Source organism: Haliotis asinina, chromosome 16, assembly GCF_037392515.1.
Source record: "Haliotis asinina isolate JCU_RB_2024 chromosome 16, JCU_Hal_asi_v2, whole genome shotgun sequence".
Classification (NCBI taxonomy): domain Eukaryota; kingdom Metazoa; phylum Mollusca; class Gastropoda; order Lepetellida; family Haliotidae; genus Haliotis; species Haliotis asinina.
The window spans coordinates 45655084-45673058 of NC_090295.1; the positions used below are offsets into that span (position 1 = coordinate 45655084).

Below are 17975 nucleotides of genomic sequence, written 5' to 3' on the forward strand. Positions count from 1 at the left end.
GGAAGAGCAATAAATAATATGATGACAGCTCATACTATTAGATTCATGTATTTCAAGCAGAAAGCCCAATGTAACAGCTGATAAGGACATTATACAACATTCCCAAATTAACTATTTTTAAACATCAGACATCTTATTAGATATGCCATGGAAATGATGGAGAAAACAAACATACTGAATCACTTCATTAACATCCTCAACAACAGCGTCAACACTGGTGTGACCATCAACACTGTTGCACGTGCCAGTGAATGTCTGCAACATCTCCACCACCAACTGTAACGCAACCACAATAACAACAGTGTCACCAAAGCCCTTTGTTCACCACAAATGGACCAAAGAAATCCACACAGATCCATACCAGACAAAAGGCAGGCCATAAATGTGTCAAATATCTAGGACAACAAAGAATTACCGGAATATCCATGCTGGAAGTGATCTCCTAGTCCAGTGCACGTTAGAATAATTGTCTGGTGACCGTGACTTCCCAGAAGTCTGTGTCCAGTGTTCGGGCAACACTCAGGCTCCCGGGATACACGAAGCAGAAGAAAGGGCTTGATGTTTCCAAGCTCCAATGCAGACCACAATCAAATCAGTCAGCAAGACGATCCTTCTTGTATAGAGGGCGCATGGATCTGAATGCACCTTGCCAAATTACAGAGCACACCCTGACGCCTGTCTAAGCATGTGACATGCAAACATACACTGAATGGCGGCATTGATATTTACGGTACTGCCATACCATCAGATTCTTCAATTATGCAAAAATCAATAACTAGGCAACAGTCAGAACGTCCAATTTCTAGGATAGCATCACACAATTGGACAACTGCCTGCACACACTGCATTAAATCTTAACTATGGTCCTAATCTCAGGGCTACATTCTGTCTGTAAAGTGCATTTATTATTTTGCATAATGTCAATAAGAGGCATGTCGTTATTTGCATAATTAGTCTGCTTGTGGTCAAGTCAAAGACTCGCAAGTATGGAAGCATACAGCCCTAACAATAGAGACTGATTTGGGTTGTGAAACACACAGTTAGATAACCATCACATTGACATGTAGAGTTAGGCAGGAAGTAATAGGACAATGACCCATTCCAGTCTCATGCTTTCTATCAATGCATCATTATTGATATTATGTTATCGGGAAAACAGTATTGAATAGTTAGTTGGAAAACAAAATTAGTTGTCAGGAAAGCAGCTCCAGGCTATTAGTATGTCGAAGATGTAAAATTGATTGATTTCTCTTGCTTAAAATATGTATTTTATACCCCCAAAATGCAAAATATTTTTTTATTAAACTTTAAGATGGAATAATATTAATACAGAAATGTTGCTTCCACTGTCATTGTAATTCAATTGACACTACATAAAAAAAACATAACACTAATTTATTTTTGTTTGCATTTTCAGGAAAGAATCTTCCTGTCTAATAAAATGGATCTGAATAACTAGAGGTTTTGATAATGATGCCATTTATTGTTTTATATCTCTAATAAATTTCCTCTGCATCAAAAGGATTAAGTCTGAGTGGGTCGGTAGGGTGTGTGGATTGGGGTGGTAATTGGTGAGCAGGTGGGACGGGTGAGTTGGTTGGTAGGGTGTGTGGATTGGGTGGTAATTGGTGAGAAATTGGGAGGGGTGAGTGGGTCGGTAGGGTGTGCAGATTGGGGTGGTAATTGGTGAGCAGGTGGGAGGAGTGAGTTGGTTGGTAGGGTGTGCGGATTGGGGTGGTAATTGGTGAGCAGTTGGGAGGAGTGAGTTGGTTGGTAGGGGTGAGTGGGTCGGTAGGGTGTGCGGATTGGGGTGGTAATTGGTGAGCAGGTGGGAGGGGTGAGTTGGTTGGTAGGGTGTGTGGATTGGGTGGTAATTGGTGAGAAATTGGGAGGGGTGAGTGGGTCGGTAGGGTGTGCGGATTGGGGTGGTAATTGGTGAGCAGGTGGGAGGAGTGAGTTGGTTGGTAGGGTGTGTGGATTGGGGTGGTAATTGGTGAGCAGTTGGGAGGAGTAAGTTGGTTGGTAGGGTGTGCGGATTGGGGAGGTAATTGGTGAGCAGGTGGGAGGAGTGAGTTGGTTGGTAGGGTGTGCGGATTGGGGTGGTAATTGGTGAGCAGTTGGGAGGAGTAAGTTGGTTGGTAGGGTGTGCGGATTGGGGAGGTAATTGGTGAGCAGGTGGGAGGAGTGAGTTGGTTGGTAGGGTGTGCGGATTGGGGTGGTAATTGGTGAGCAGTTGGGAGGAGTGAGTTGGTTGGTAGGGTGTGCGGATTGGGGAGGTAATTGGTGAGCGGGTGGGAGGGGTGAGTGGGTCGGTAGGGTGTGCCGATTGGGGAGGTAATTGGTGAGCGGGTGGGAGGGGTGAGTGGGTCGGTAGGGTGTGCGGATTGGGGTGGTAATTGGTGAGAAATTGGGAGGGGTGAGTGGGTCGGTAGGGTGTGTGGATTGGGGTGGTAATTGGTGAGCAGTTGGGAGGAGTGAGTGGGTCGGTAGGGTGTGTGGATTGGGGTGGTAATTGGTGAGCAGGTGGGAGGGGTGATTTGGTCGGTAGGGTGTGCGGATTGGGGTGGTAATTGGTGAGAAATTGGGAGGGGTGAGTGGGTCGGTAGGGTGTGTGGATTGGGGTGGTATTTGGTGAGAAATTACCCATCCATCCCAGGTCCAACTCGTTATCCACCCATCCTAGGTCCAACTCGTTACCAACCCATCCCTGGTCAAACTCATTACCCACCCATCCCAGGTCAAACTCGTTACACACCCATCCAGTCCCAGCCCAAATAGATGGAATGAGTGGGTAGGAGATTTCTTGGTGAGAGGGTTGGGGGTTACTTGGTCAGTGGGCTGGGGGTTAGGTGGTGAGTGGGTGAGTGGGTGGGTGGGGTGATTGGGGTGGTGTGATACTTGGTCTGGTAAGTGGATAGGTATGTGTGGGTATATTTTAAAGTGCTATTTTTAAGCAATTGTTAAAAATTGCAAAAGGGAAACTAAATGTTTCCCAAATGAGACTAACATGATGACTGACGCAGATGACCTGTATTTCACTTATACTAGGTGTATTTATACCTAACGACAAATTTCACATTACAATTAACATTTACCTTCATCTATGGAAAAAGAATTCAGGAATAACCCTTTCCCAAGCTGTCTGCTAAAGGCAGTTTGTCTGTAGTACCAGAAAAAATTAATGGCAATAGAATTTGCCGCTCCTGTTCATTAACTATCAAGCCTTGATGGCCATGCTGAATAGATGCTGTGCAGCGCCATGCTCAAGGGCACCTGTCTAATGATAAACATAGGGTACTTGAGAAGACAGACACTGGCTCTGACATTCCAAATGTGATGAAAACTGGTGCACCACAATACAAAAACTGAGACAGTTAGAGCTTTTTGAAGATTTCTCAAGGTTTCATCCAAATGTGCTTTCAATCCAATTTCTTAGAAGATTCTCTACTTCAATGTCAGGATGGCACTATATGTACAGCTGTATATGTTCGTAAAATGCTAGTGCTGACCTAAATTTTTCAGCACTACATATTATTTATGTATTATTTTTCATTCCACGTAATGACATAATGTATTATTTGAAAATCACTTTTGTGATATATTTCTCTAAAGTTAACCTAAATATGATATTTGTCAAATTCAAAATCTTTCAAGGCACATTCAGTTACATGGTCATTAAGGGCAAATTGAAAATCAAGCCTTCTTCAAAGCAGATTCAAACACAAAGCTTTTTCAAGACAGACTCAGGTTTGAAATTAATGCTTTCATGGTTAATGTGAGCTAAAAAGTATTTTGGGGAGATTCAAATGTACAATGGCTATTGTTGCAAAACTGACAAATATTTTTTTCAAAGCAGCATTAACATTTCCACTATAATCCAAATATATAACAGAGCTCAGATTAACTTGAGGATTAAGAAGCATAATCTGTGAGTAAAACAGAAGTAAAACAAAAGTAAAACAGGTTTTACGTTTTTAACTCTGGAAAAGCCCAAGCAATGTTACAGATGCAGACAATGTGGAATCATCAGTTTGATACTGAATGACTGTGGGCTTGCATTAAGCTTGCATAACCTATAACCTGAGGATCCTAACATGACAAAGGGGCATAACTCTGCATGGCATCTTTAGGCAGCTTGAATCACTGGACTGTTAACGCACAGCTAACACACAGCTAACACACAGCTAACACACAGCCTTCAATTCTCGGTCTGTAACGAGCAGGTAACTGGATTAGATTGCCACCTCTCCTTTTCACAAATCAATATGATTCCCATGTAGACACACATGTGATGACACATTCTGATCTCATGACCACAGAATGAACTCTAATTGGTCAATTAATAAATCTAGTTCAACCCTCACAAAAGTCAATGAAAGGTGTTGGTTTACAATCAATTTGAGTGACTTGGCTTGAGTATGTGAAATTCAGTAAAGTCTTATTGTAAGGAGTACCAGTATCCTAAAATACAATTTATTGATTTTTTAAATGTTAATCACATTTGTTCAGCAGGGTGTGCGATAATTCCATTCAATATTTACTCCCAAGTCCTCCATGGAAACATATTTGTTGAAAGTACATGAAACATGTTAAAATAACTTAGACATGCGTTTACACTGTTAACAATAGGTGAAACATAATGGAAAACACTGGCAGAATAGAGGGTATTGTTAGATATTTTTAAGTTTGTCACTATAGTGTCAATGGAGATTTTATGTCTATAAACCTTACCTATCATTCACAAATTCATATATGCAGCATGTACATGTAAATAGGGGAAACTACATACTGTGAGTGAGTATACTTAGGTTTATGTCACTTTTAGCAATACTTCAGCAATATCATGGCCGGAGACACCAGAAATGGGCTTCACACATTTTTACCATGTAGGAAAGTGAACCCGGATATTCGGCGTGACAAAAGAAAGGTTTAACCACTTGGAATCCATCCCCAGCCCCACTTCAGATGAAGGTAAAAAATATGTCCAAACTTCTTTAGTTGGTTTTCAATAAAGAAAAATACAATATGTAACAAGGACAAAGAGAGCGGAATACGCACTCAGACATTAATGAGGCGAGAGGACTTTCAACTTAACCCACGCACTGTTTCCTATGAGCGGCACATCCTGCAGGCAGTTGTCACAGCGAAATCAGAATATCAGACTACCTAACAACAGATGAAAACATATGTATAGCTGAAGATAACAACGTACAGATTAGGAAGCAACAATGGATAAAGAGACAACGAAAAACTACAAAGGACAGACAAACAAAAAGACAACAATGGTCAGACAAAAGACAACAATGGATTGACAAAACGACAACAATGGGCAGACAAAACTCAAGAATGGACAGACAAAGCACAAGAATGGATAGACAAAACAAAACAAAGGACAGACAAAATACAACAACGGGCAGGCAAATGACAAGAATGGACTGAAAAAAGACCACAATGAACAGACAAAAAGACGGTACTACACAAACAAAGAGACAGTGACATCAAATTAAACTTATTGATATGATGACAGACATGGTAAGCAGATATCCAGGTCGGGTTAAAAATGTCACACAAATCAATAACAATGATCAATGAAGGCTGACAGAAAGGCTTTGGATGGATAATAAGTCAATATACAATGCAGTTATGATGAGCAATAAAAATGAAGATTAGTGTCATGTAGATAACTGCAATCAGTGAATACACAATGCCATATAGAAAGTGGTTTAATCAAACACATCAAAGTTGTAATGAAGACTTACAGGCAGCTAATGGCCATTCTGAATCAGTTGCTATGGCAATACACTTAAGTTTCGAATATACAAAGACCACAAAATATGTTAAAGAAGCTTCATTTATAATTTCCTCATTTTCATGACAGTATATCCTTCACATGCATCACTGGGGTGGTGCGGTAGCCTGTTGGTTCAAGCAATCACTCATTAAGCCAAGGACCTGGGTTCGATTCCCCAAATCTGTGTTATGTTTAAAGCCTATTTCTGATGTGCCCTACTTTGTTACTGCTGGCATATTGTTATAAGAAGGGTAAAACGGAAAATTGACTCACTTTCACCACCACTGGAGCAGTGGGGTAGCCTTACAGTCAGAGTGTTTGCTCATCACTGTATAAGCCTGGGTTCGATTCCCTAAATGTGTGAAGCTCATTTCTGGTCTTCCCCATCTTAACATTGCTGGAACATTGCTAAAAGCAGCATAACACGATAATCTCTCACTTACCACCAACGCCACACGGTATGCATGCATTAATTTGGTAATAATGTAATCAGGGCGGTAGGGCAGCCCAGGGGTAACAGCATTTGCCTGTCATGCCAAGTTCATGTCCCCACATGGATACAATGTGTGAAGCAGACTTCTGGTGTTCCCCACCATAATATTGCTGGAATATTGCAAAAACAAAACTCACTCACTCACTCATTTGTCAAGTTATGTACTTGGGACTGCGGCCTTTATACAGAATAAGCTTCATCTACATTCACATGAGATTTCATCGTTTTCTCTGTACATTCAATACATTTATTCTCCCACTGGACCTGTCTACTCTCAGTTTTAGGGCCTTTTTCTCTTCTTAGTATGTGAAGCTCAAAAAATACTCACAAAGTCTTGGACTTCCCCTGCATTGTGCTGGAACCCTTTGGCCAAAAATAATGGATTTTTATCATATTTAGGTTGTGTTTGTTCTGCAAGCTATACCTGGATACAGATAATGCATTTAATCTATAGAGTATAACATATAAGTTATCATTCACATGGGTGTGTGCTCGTTTGTGTTTTCAGCATACTTGTGCTATCATGTGTCCAATTTCTTGGGTATTCTTATGTCAGAGACTAGAAATGTTTTAAACATAGTTCTTTGAAGATACTACTGGTGACATCCACTTTGTATCTCTTTCTCAGCATTCGCACGTTTAGTATGTCAAATTTACATACAAATTTAGCCCCCAAAAAACATACTGTGGTTATGATTACACACTTCTTTAAAATTTTGGGCAGGTTGGTGGGTAGGATTAATATTTTTTTGAACATTTTTTTAAAAGTAAAGTACAAACTACTGACACATTTATCTATGTGTAATTGTTTATTCAATAGAGCTTGTGGCCATCATGTTGATTAAAGAATAACCGATGTCCATTGGTGCCAATGGTATAAGAAAGCTTATTTAATGCATAAAAAAGTGAGGCAATACATTCAGTACTTATACAATGTGGCTATAGAATTTGGGTTTTTTTTAACTTCTTTCACTGATATTTTAGAAGTCAGAAAGTACACCATTGACAAGAGATATGCATACCAACTCGTACCACTGTCAATATAAGAAGTTGATATCCATTAAGTTTGTCAACATTGTTATTTGTTTTTGATATTTTACATGGATTTTGGTAGAGAAACAAATAAAGCATATAATTTGAAAATTGTTCTTTTTCCATATTTTACATAAACATGCAGCCAATCTGTCCTGGCCATTGTTCACAATAATATTTATGAAAAAGAATTTAATGCACATACCTTGTGGTGTCAGATCACGTCAGCATCAGTCATATTACACAGTAATATAACCTAATATTCCATAATCAGACATGGAATATCAAGACATATATTCACACCTAAAACATATGGTGGTATCTAGAACTCATACACTGTGTATCAATCAAATGGTGAAAAAGATAACAGTGGTATATTCTTCATCTCCAAGTACACAAGGAAAATATAATGATGAAAGATAGCAAGGAGGAAAATTTAGTAACATAATTTATCACAGTATTATTAACTTTCATCTACTTTTAGAACTGGCCAGCACTCAAGCTTTGGCACTTATTCCTTGTCTCTATGACTTTCTGCTCTCCATCCAGACACTATTTCCCCCATAGCTACTTACTTCCCCAACAGCACAGAAGCAGTCCAAGTTTATGGCCAGTAAGAACAGATTAGTTCAGTAAACCCTACATTCACCTGAAATAGGGAGAAATCCTTAGTTGTAACTCACCATAGCCTTATCAAAGGCCTCACTCTTATTTCAAACCTAGCTACTAGACCTGACACTTGATAGAGGAAATATGCTGAGATAAATCGAATTCCGTCTTGATTTGAACTACAGCTGCTAAATGCTGCTAGAAGGGAATAAGGTATATTGGATGTGAAGGACGAAAGTTTACCAAAGGCTGATCTGATCTTTAGAAACAATCTGAAGTTAGCTCTTATTTCTGCAATGACATATTTAAACACTGACAATCCTGAAGTCCATGGAGTGGTTAAGGATAAAGATATATGTTCCTAACAAACTCATTTCACAAGTTGATATAGGTATTATCTCTCAACTGATACCTCATCTTCGTCTGGTAGTAGCAGAGTAATAGTGATATAACATAGGCCAGACTAAATTATTCACTGGTTTCAATGACACTTCTGGTTGATGTTTCTTTCAAATTACGAAATCAGCAAAGTGTCTTAGAAAAATATAAACACACCTTAAAATTTTATTCATTTTAGTACAAGGAGGCCTTTATTTCTTCAGTTCATATACCGTGACTGAAGTGAGAGTCTTAAAGGACCACTAAACTCTTTTTATCACTGCATATGAAAGACTTTTGGTTAGTCATAAACAAAACACCATTTTGTTTTAAAAAAACCTTATGGTTAATTAATACCAAGTGCTCAAAAGTTGCTAAAAAGCCGTCTGCTTCTCTCTCGCCTGCAAACGAAACCGCAGACTGGTTACATAACTCTGTCGCCAGAGCCCTACAGTGACGTCATAGAAGGAACGATTTCCATTTAAATGTATAGAAAATGTGTAGGAAGCTTGTCATTTTGCGGATTTCTCGACGTCACCAAAGACATGCCGAATTGTTGTGTTGCCGTCAATTATTCCTTGGGGTCGGGTGATGGTGTCACTATGTGCAGATTTCCACCAGACTCTGTAGTTTGTGCTTAAATTGGTTGTTAGTGTGTGCGAAGTGAGCTTTGTGGAAGCCTGAGGTATATACTAAATCAGATGGTTTGACCCCTTATAACCACGCTTCCAGGATAGAAAATGGAGTTCAAGTTTCATCGAGTTTATAAAATCAAGACTGCTTACTACACATTGCTGACCAAAGGATTTTGCATGGATATAACACTTTCTTCCTCGGAAACGAGGTTGTGGCCGACGTGACAATATTATTGTAAGTAATATTATATTGACCCCTTATATTGACCGATTCCAAGAGTGAAATTGTTATGTTATAAGCAATGTCATGTAAAATCCTAATGTCCATCAATAAAATACATATTTTACTAGCAGTAGAAAGTAATTCTGATTTTGTAAGTCGGTGAAAACAAACTTAAATAGCATTCACCCTCAGACAGGGTGCCGCCATTCTTAAAATCGTAAGTCACGGGCTAAAGTCTGTTAGAATTATTGAGATTATGATTTGTTCTCATCAAGTTAGAAAATCAAAACTACTTCTGACTGGTAGTCAAATCTGCTTTTGAATCATGGCCAAAAGGATTTTGCATGACACAACTTTTAACATAAGGACTTCTTCCAAGGAAGCAAGGTGGAGGGTCCAAGTGACATTTATATTGCAAGCAATGTTATGTTGACCTCCACCTCACTTCCAAGAGTAAAATTGTTATGTTATAAGCAATGTCATGCAAAATCCTATTGTCCATCAATAAAATACATATTTTACTACCAGTAGAAAGTAATTGTCCTTTTGTAAGTCCTTAAACACAAACTTAAATAGCATTCATCCCAAAACAGGGCGCCGCCATTTTTGAAAATCATGAAGTCAAATCCATTTGAATTAATGAGATTATGTATGGTTTTTATCAAGTTAGAAAATCAAAACTACATAAACATGTATTTGAATAATTACCAAAAGGAGTTTGCATGACACACCCTGTAACATAACCTAAGCGAGGTCGGAGTCGAAGTGAAAATACTGTGCGATTAATTTCTTCACTTGCTAAATTTACTTGGTTTGTAACGTTCACTCACCAGTATGTAGACACTTGTCAGTATACGTCTTTATACTTGGTCTCATAATCCTAATTACTTTATAATCATACTTGTATGCATTTTGAAACTTAATAAAAAGAAGCGATCTGCAAATGTATAACAGGAATGTAATATGTAGACATTTCATAGTTTTCCTATATGAATCATAATTCGCATGCACGCTCTAGTGTATGTCGTCTGTATCATTACAACTTCACGACGAAAACAATGATTCTGATGAAAGCTACGACAACTTATTAAAAACAAAACTGAAAATATTAAAATTAAAGTTATAGGAGCAATGTCAGGCTATTACCTTCTTCGAGGAATGTATCCATCAATATCCACAGAAACAAGTGACATATAATTCATCTGCAGATTTCCCAAGTGATGAGTCATTTAACAGTCTAATATACGAAAATGTGATGTATCGTTTCAGGTTTTTCACATTGCTGTATAGTTTCATTGGTTACCCAACATAGCACACCTGGCAACTAATTGCATAATGTGCGTCATTCTTTTTAAGAAGTTATTTAGTTAGCCAATAATGAGCAATCAAACAATGTATTGGCGGTTAATCCTTTGAAAGAAGGGTGTTGTTTTACACAGACACAGACACGACAGAGTGTATTCAGTATAGATTAGTAAATGTACATACATAAACACTACCTTTTGACAAATCCCCCATTTAAATCCCCATAAAACTAATTAATCAATCAGCGTGTCATCGGTTAATCCTTTGATCGATCCAGACAAAAGAAATGCCAAATGGGGGCCTTTGTCCTGTAATCTAAGTGGCGTTACCACTAATTATACCTGTTGTAAATTCATTAACTGAGCATCAAGTGAATGATGACAAATAATGTTTATACCACCTAACACGGATTACAACGTAGCGACACCAAGTGATTTTGACAGAATCGTCTATGAAAACAAGGGTTGTAACTCGAAAACTAGGCAAAGAAGGAGACAAATCTAAATGATAGTAGATTGTGAGAACATATAGCTTTCATATTTCTCAACAGCTTTCGCGATTTCAGGTTTGTACAAACCTGTAAACGAAATAGTTTAACCCCTGAAATGTAGATGAATATTGCACAGACCCTCATTTCTATACCCACTAATATGTCACGGAGACGCGCCACTCTGATTGGTTGAAATTTCGTTTGTGGCTGAGAATTGTGCACTGTTGACAAAAAGGTCGATTTAAGGTAATTAAAGATCGAAATGAGCAATTTTAATGACAGGGTTTCATTTATAACGATGTCAGCAAGTGATTTTGCATTTGTACCTTATTAGAGTATATGTGACCTTTAAAGCCTGTGGTTTACATTCTCCATCATGAGCCAATCAGATTGCACGTGCAATGATAGACAAATGCGCAAAGAGTAAGTGAGTTTAGTTTTACGCTGCATTCAGAAATATTCCACCTATCCCACCAGTTTGTAAATAATCATGTCTTGACCAGTCTTGACCAAAACTTTGTAAGATTCATGTCACGCTCTGCTCCTCAAATATCAGAAATGAGTTGATAGAAAAAGATTGTACATCTAAAGAAAAAATGAATCATGGAATAATATTGTTATACCACATTCCTGGTCGTGTTAATTTTCAGCTGGAAATGTTGCACAATGTTGTCAATATTACGTTTTTGTGAAGTTTCTGCATTTAGTAACCTGATGAACTTTCAATGGAAAAACAAAACATCACACAAGTTCCCCCCAAAAAAACTGATAACAATGGAAGACTAATGAAACATTTTCTGTAAAAATCCTGTAAATCTGACCCATGACCTCTCTGCTTTATTTGACCTTCCTGCAATGAGAAATAGATATCCCGAAGAGGAGGACATTTCATGGATTGATAACTTCTTGCAGTAGATGTGACGTTTCGGAGTAAATGCAAACACAGGAATCAAACAAATACATCGAGACATCGCATCTAATGCATTACAAAACATGTCAGTTCATAAAATTTGCTTCTCCTCATCATACCAGCTTCTGAATCTGAATGCCACATTGATAAGTAATTAATACCCTGTGGAACTAGAAAGATGGAGTGATTCAATTTGTCTGGTCCTATCACAGTTTAGTTTGTTTGATGTTTTAAATGCCACAGTCAGCAATATTCCAGCTATATGACAAGCTATATGGTCTGTAAAGAATTGAGTCTGGAACAGACAATACAGTCATCAAGATATGGAAAAAGGCAAATGATGATCTGAAAAAAAGCAGAAAAGAACTGCCACACATATATCAAATAGAACATTCAAAACTTCGGCTGTCAAAGCATGGAAAGGCAATAACTTGCAGTTCCGTAATTTTTGTACATTTCATCAAATATCCCTCTGCAAAATCAAACCTAATGGTAAATCACTAGAGCTGTGACAATATATTGTAGTATCAATAATCATTATACTTTATTGGACGATAAATATATCGATGCTTTTTTCTGTATCATGATACACTGTGCCTGGGGATATCTAGGCTTGCTTCATTTAGATGTTTAGAGCAGTCTTAGTAAACTTAGTCTCAGTGTATTTTGTTACACTCCACCACTGAGTCTAACAAAACCTAGTAGAAGTTCGTGTCAGGTAACCTTTGAGCGACTTATAACCGTCCAATCAAACGCGAGACGGTTAAACACATTTAAGCACCCAAGGGCTACTATTTAGGGATTGGAGGGACTTTCAAAATATTCAGGTCACTGACACAGATCTCTCCACAATCAAAAATCCACACATAACACAGTTATTTGACCAGCAGTATACACGCTTTGGGGTTTCTGTTGACATGGTTACCATTAGCTAATATTTCCGCAAGATGACATCCTTGAATATTGCCAAAACCACTATTTTCAGCGACTGTTTACTCACCATTGTCATGGTTGTACGTACGCCGTGTGCATCACCCAAAAAAGCGAGCGTACACTAAATAGCATTCGGAATCGTTTGGGTACAAACCTTTTCGAGACAGAAAGTTAAAAAGGTATGTGCGAATGTCCACTTTCACTATTTGGTAAGCTGTGTTCTGATTGGTCAATCTCAAAGGTTACTTGACGCGTCCTCCCATAAGGTTTTGTTAGACTCTGGCGAGGAGTGTAACAAAAAGTACCAAGGATAAGTTTACTTAGACTGAGGTTTAGAGCTAGGTAGAGCTAGGCAGATGGGAAAATGTGGTTTAACTACTTCAAAGCAAGACGTGTGTAGTATTTTTTGTAAAGAAAAGCTGGGCACAAATATTTTTATAAGATCATGAAGTTCCAGCATTTATGTTTGAGTAAAAGCTTATAAAAAATTTCATTTTCACTGCATGTCTAATTTCTCTAAACAACCCTCTCAATCACCTGCTAAAATGTGATGTTCAGCGTGGAATTTCTCTATAATTTCATTGGACATCAGTCTCCAGTTCCTTCTCACATTAATCTGGATTACAATGGTGATACATGTCATCATATCCAAATCCTGTAGGCAATAAATGCTGTAACAGATGTTATACCGTGGATGACAAAGGATGGGCCTGATACAGTTCATGAAAGCTATTACACATGTGAGTAAGTGAGTTCAGTTCTATGCTGTTTGGTTTTAGCAACAGTCCAGCAAATATCATGGTGGAGAACATCTGAAATTACCAGGGCTTCACATACTGTACCCATGTAGGCATCTGAACTCAGATCTATGGTGTGATGAGCAAACACTTCAGCCTCTAGGCTACCCCCTGTATGTAGGGTGAGTGTCTGTTGTATTATCATTGTCACTCTATAGTTCTAATGGTTTTATAAACAAAGTGTTACCGATTATTTATGATACACTATTCAGATATTATAGGCTGTGATAATGAAATATTCAGAGTAAGTTGTTTTATGCCGATTTTATCAATATTCCAGCAATATCACAGCAGGGATACCAGAAATAGGTATGACACATTGTACCATGTGGGGAATCAAACCGGGTCTTCGGCCTAATGGGCGAACACTTTAACCTCATCTATCATCCTAAAACAGATATTCAGATATTCTCCATATTTTCTAAATACACAACTTCTAATAATAACCAATTCTGACAAATTCTGAATCAGAAAGAATGTCAATTTCACCACTGCTCACAGTAACCCGAGTCATTTCCATAGTTGACAAACAGCAGAAACCTTGACCTCATATATGATAGCATCTGCCAGCACTCACATTCAACAATCAACAGCACTCACATTCTGATGAAGCATGGTTTTCATCACACAACAAGAGTCTGCAATGAATTACTGTGACAGTAGACAAAAATTATTGGTCCCTTTGAGTTCAGTATATCCATAGGTTACTGTAAAATCCCTCTCATAAAATCATATCTGCAGTATAGTCTAACAAAACAGATTTGTTTCAGTTTCTCAAATAAAGTGGAAGCTGTCTAAACCGGCACTCATTGGGACTGAAGAAATAATCCAGTTTAGAAAAAGTGATAGCTTGTATAGCTGATGGTAAATGCACAAGCCATGGATGGGGCTGAGATTTCATGCCGGTGATTACAACATGCCCGATTGGACAGATGTCAGTTTTGACACTTTTCACTGTACATTCATACTTAAGGCCAGACCAATTTTATTTCTTGTTTTTGTGATCCACCAGTCACATTTGTTAAAAAAAGTAAGAATAAAAATAAAAAATAATTTTTCGCACACACATTGCACTTTGTCTCATATACACTTCATCAATTGCCAAAAGTAAAATTCTTTTAGAATTTAAAAGGAATATTACTTTGACTGGTGATTGTTTTTATTCCTTCCTGCCTTTAAGTTTTCTGAAGACAAAAATCTATACAAGAAATAAAATTGGTCTGCCCTAAACACAGAAAATACACTGTACTTTTTGCCTTGTCACTGTTACATTGTAACAACTGTATTCTGTCAACTATTTCAACTGCATCTTGCAGCTGCTCCAAATGTGAGTGAGTGAGTGAGTGAGTGAGTGAGTGAGTGAGTGAGTGAGTGAGTGAGTGAGTGAGTGAGTGAGTGAGTGAGTGAGTGAGTGAGTTTGTTTTTACATACTATTTTTAGCAATATCACGGCAGGGGACAATAAAAATGGACTTTATACACCATACCCATGTGAGGAATCGAACCCTGGTCTAAAACTTGAGGTCATATGTCCCTATCTCTAATAACCCATTTGAATCTAGTTTTTAATTGTGTGACTATGTTGAACTATACTGAAGTAGGTGGAAGCAGTGACAAAGTGTATTTACATTGTAGTGCCATCTTACGATGGTGAACTACTGTCAACACGATGGTGCAGTTGGGTCAATTACGGTTGACTCGAGAGAACTACCGTCAACCATGCTCAACCATGTTCTGCCATGTTCAAACTACATGTACTGTAAGGTCTTGGCGTTCAAGCTGACCATGGACATATTATGGACAAGTTGAAAATTCTTTGCCAACCACTGCCAAATCATGGGGTTGATGAAGTTCAAAGCAAAGTCATAACTATATGGTGATCAACGCTGAAGTATGCGGAATATGTCTAATTACCTTTATTAAAATATAATATGGCCTACTACACTCATCCCCACTATCGTCAACTACACACGTGTCCGTAAGGCGTCACTGCCACTTCAGTGTGAGAAGTGAACACTTGACAAAGCTACCTCTGCTCCTCAGCTTCCAATATGATTAGGGGTGGTGGGGTAGCCTTGCGGTCAAAGTGTTCCCTCATCACTCTGAAGAGCTGGGTTCGATTCCCACATGGGTACAATGTGTGAGGCCCATTTCTGGAGTCCCCTGCTGTGATACTGCTGGAATATTGCTAAAAACAGCATAAAACAAACTCACTCACTCACTCAAATCCAATACAATTTTTGCAGGTTTTTGAAGAAACATGTAGTGTCTCAGAGCAGCAATCCATGTTATCTGAGACACAAAGCAAGAGAACAATGGAATGTGTATGTATCTCTAAAGATACATGGAACTTTGATTAAATTTAGTGACAATATATGTTTCACTATCAATGTTTGGACCAAAAGCATCAAAACTAACTGGAGGGTTCAGACAAACAGTTTACTGACAAACTGGATCTAAACAAACAGGGTTCAGACAAACACACTGCAAACTAACTGGACATGAACATGCAGGGTGCAGACTGACAGTGTTCAGAGTAAACGGATCTAAGAAATTAGGGTTCAGACCAACATGGTTCAGACTAACTGGGCATACATATGCAAGGCTCAGCCTTAGTGTCTGGACTAACTGGATCTAATAAAAATTACTTAGGCTTAGAGCTTCATATAAACCTTTCTGATTAATTTTAGCCTTACTTATGTATTTAGGGTTCTTACAGTTGGCCACAGTTGAAGTACAAAGTATACTTTCTGATGTTTATCACAAACATACTTCAAATGTTGTTTCAACTACGTACCTCATCTGAATTCATCTTTACAAGGTTAAGAGAGGTCACCAAGGTAATCCAGCAGTGTTGATCATTTAGGAATATAATATCTTGTGATCCATCCGCCCATCAGATCATATTACCAAGGTGATAGGGAGTATTTGTGTACAGCTAATTGTTGATGTAAAGTATAGCCTGTTCCATGTTTGTGTTCACTGTCCTAGGTATACAACTACTCACACGACTATACTCATGCACTAATGTCATCTTTCAATTTCCATGGCAACTGTTAATGGTATATTTCCTGAATGACCACTATTTTGCTGAAGCTATTTCTGGGCAAATTTGTCAGGTAGTGTTGTAGTTTTAAATATATACTTTACAGTGTATTCTTCGTTGTATTCCATCAGAAATACTGAAATTGCTGTATATATACTTAGGAGAAGAATTTGAACTATTTTCTTTAACATAACTGAAATTGGTAAAAAATAACAATAGAATTTACAATAACAGGGTCACTGAACTGAGAACCTATCCTGCTACAGAATTCTTACAGGACAAACAAACAAAACTTTATAATGACAAGATCCTTTAACAAGCATGGGGAACTCGAGACCTATTCTGCTACAGAATTCTGACAGGACAAACAAAGGGAATTTTATAATGACAGGATCCTTTAACAAGCATGGAGAACTGAAACCTTTTCTGCTTCCAAATACTCCACAGAAAAAAATGAAACAACTGAAATTTACAAGGACAGGATCTGATAAAACAAACAGAGACTGGCACAGTAAGTTACTTATGGCCAGCATGGGGAACTGACGACCTGTTTTGTTCTAGATCTCTCACAAGGTTTTACAATCTGGGATTACCACCTAAAGGACATGACCTGATGATACTTCAGATCTATTAGTTCCAAGGTTCCAGGAGAACAAAGCAAGACTGGCACTGACGGGATAATGTGACAAGCTTGAGTACTCTTGCTGGGTCATAAGAATAAAGCTCATTGACTGTTGCTGTGACAACCTGTAGGTATATGTGTCCTCTCTGCACATAGATATGTGTAAGCTTGCTCTACCATTGACATGGTTGATCCTGTATTGGTCATTTGCACAAGCTTAACATTACCAGAAAGCACTAGCATGCAATGTGTTATAGACATTTAATCCCCATCTGAAACATCACTGACTTTCTGCTTAATGGGATCAGCGCAGATTTTAGATTTGACCAAGTGCTTGCTCTGCGGTTTGGCAAACTGTGCCTCTTATTGTCTTTGTCATTGATATTTGATGTCTGCAAGTGGATTCATTCCTAGACACAGTAATTGTGACCTGTAAGGGTTGGCTTAATTGACAATTCTGTGATGAGTCAAAAACATTTTTCAAAAAAAACATTTCAAATAAATGACCAAAGTTCAGATGAAATGGGGAATGGAGGCAAAGAACTGATATACCACGAGTTGCCCTGTGCATGAGTAATTATTCAACATGGGGTTGCACAAATCTTAGAGCACAACCCAATGAAGAAATGGATGTATACATTTGACAGTGGCGATATGTTATTTTGACATGAACAATATGTTTCAAACCGAGGCGAGGGAAGTACATTGCCAA

General features: G+C 38.3%; 1 protein-coding gene across 2 annotated transcripts in view; it reads right to left on the bottom strand.

Moving 5' to 3' along the window:
• Window positions 1-754, bottom strand: part of LOC137268381 (endothelin-converting enzyme homolog) — a 51659-nt gene extending 50905 nt beyond the window's left edge. For both annotated transcript variants that reach the window (XM_067802947.1, XM_067802946.1), the window contains exon 1: window positions 416-754. In XM_067802947.1, the coding sequence (XP_067659048.1) occupies window positions 416-427 (12 nt within the window). In that variant the 5' untranslated portion in view covers window positions 428-754. The remainder of the gene's footprint in view (window positions 1-415) is intronic.
• Window positions 755-17975: the final 17221 nt, after the last annotated feature.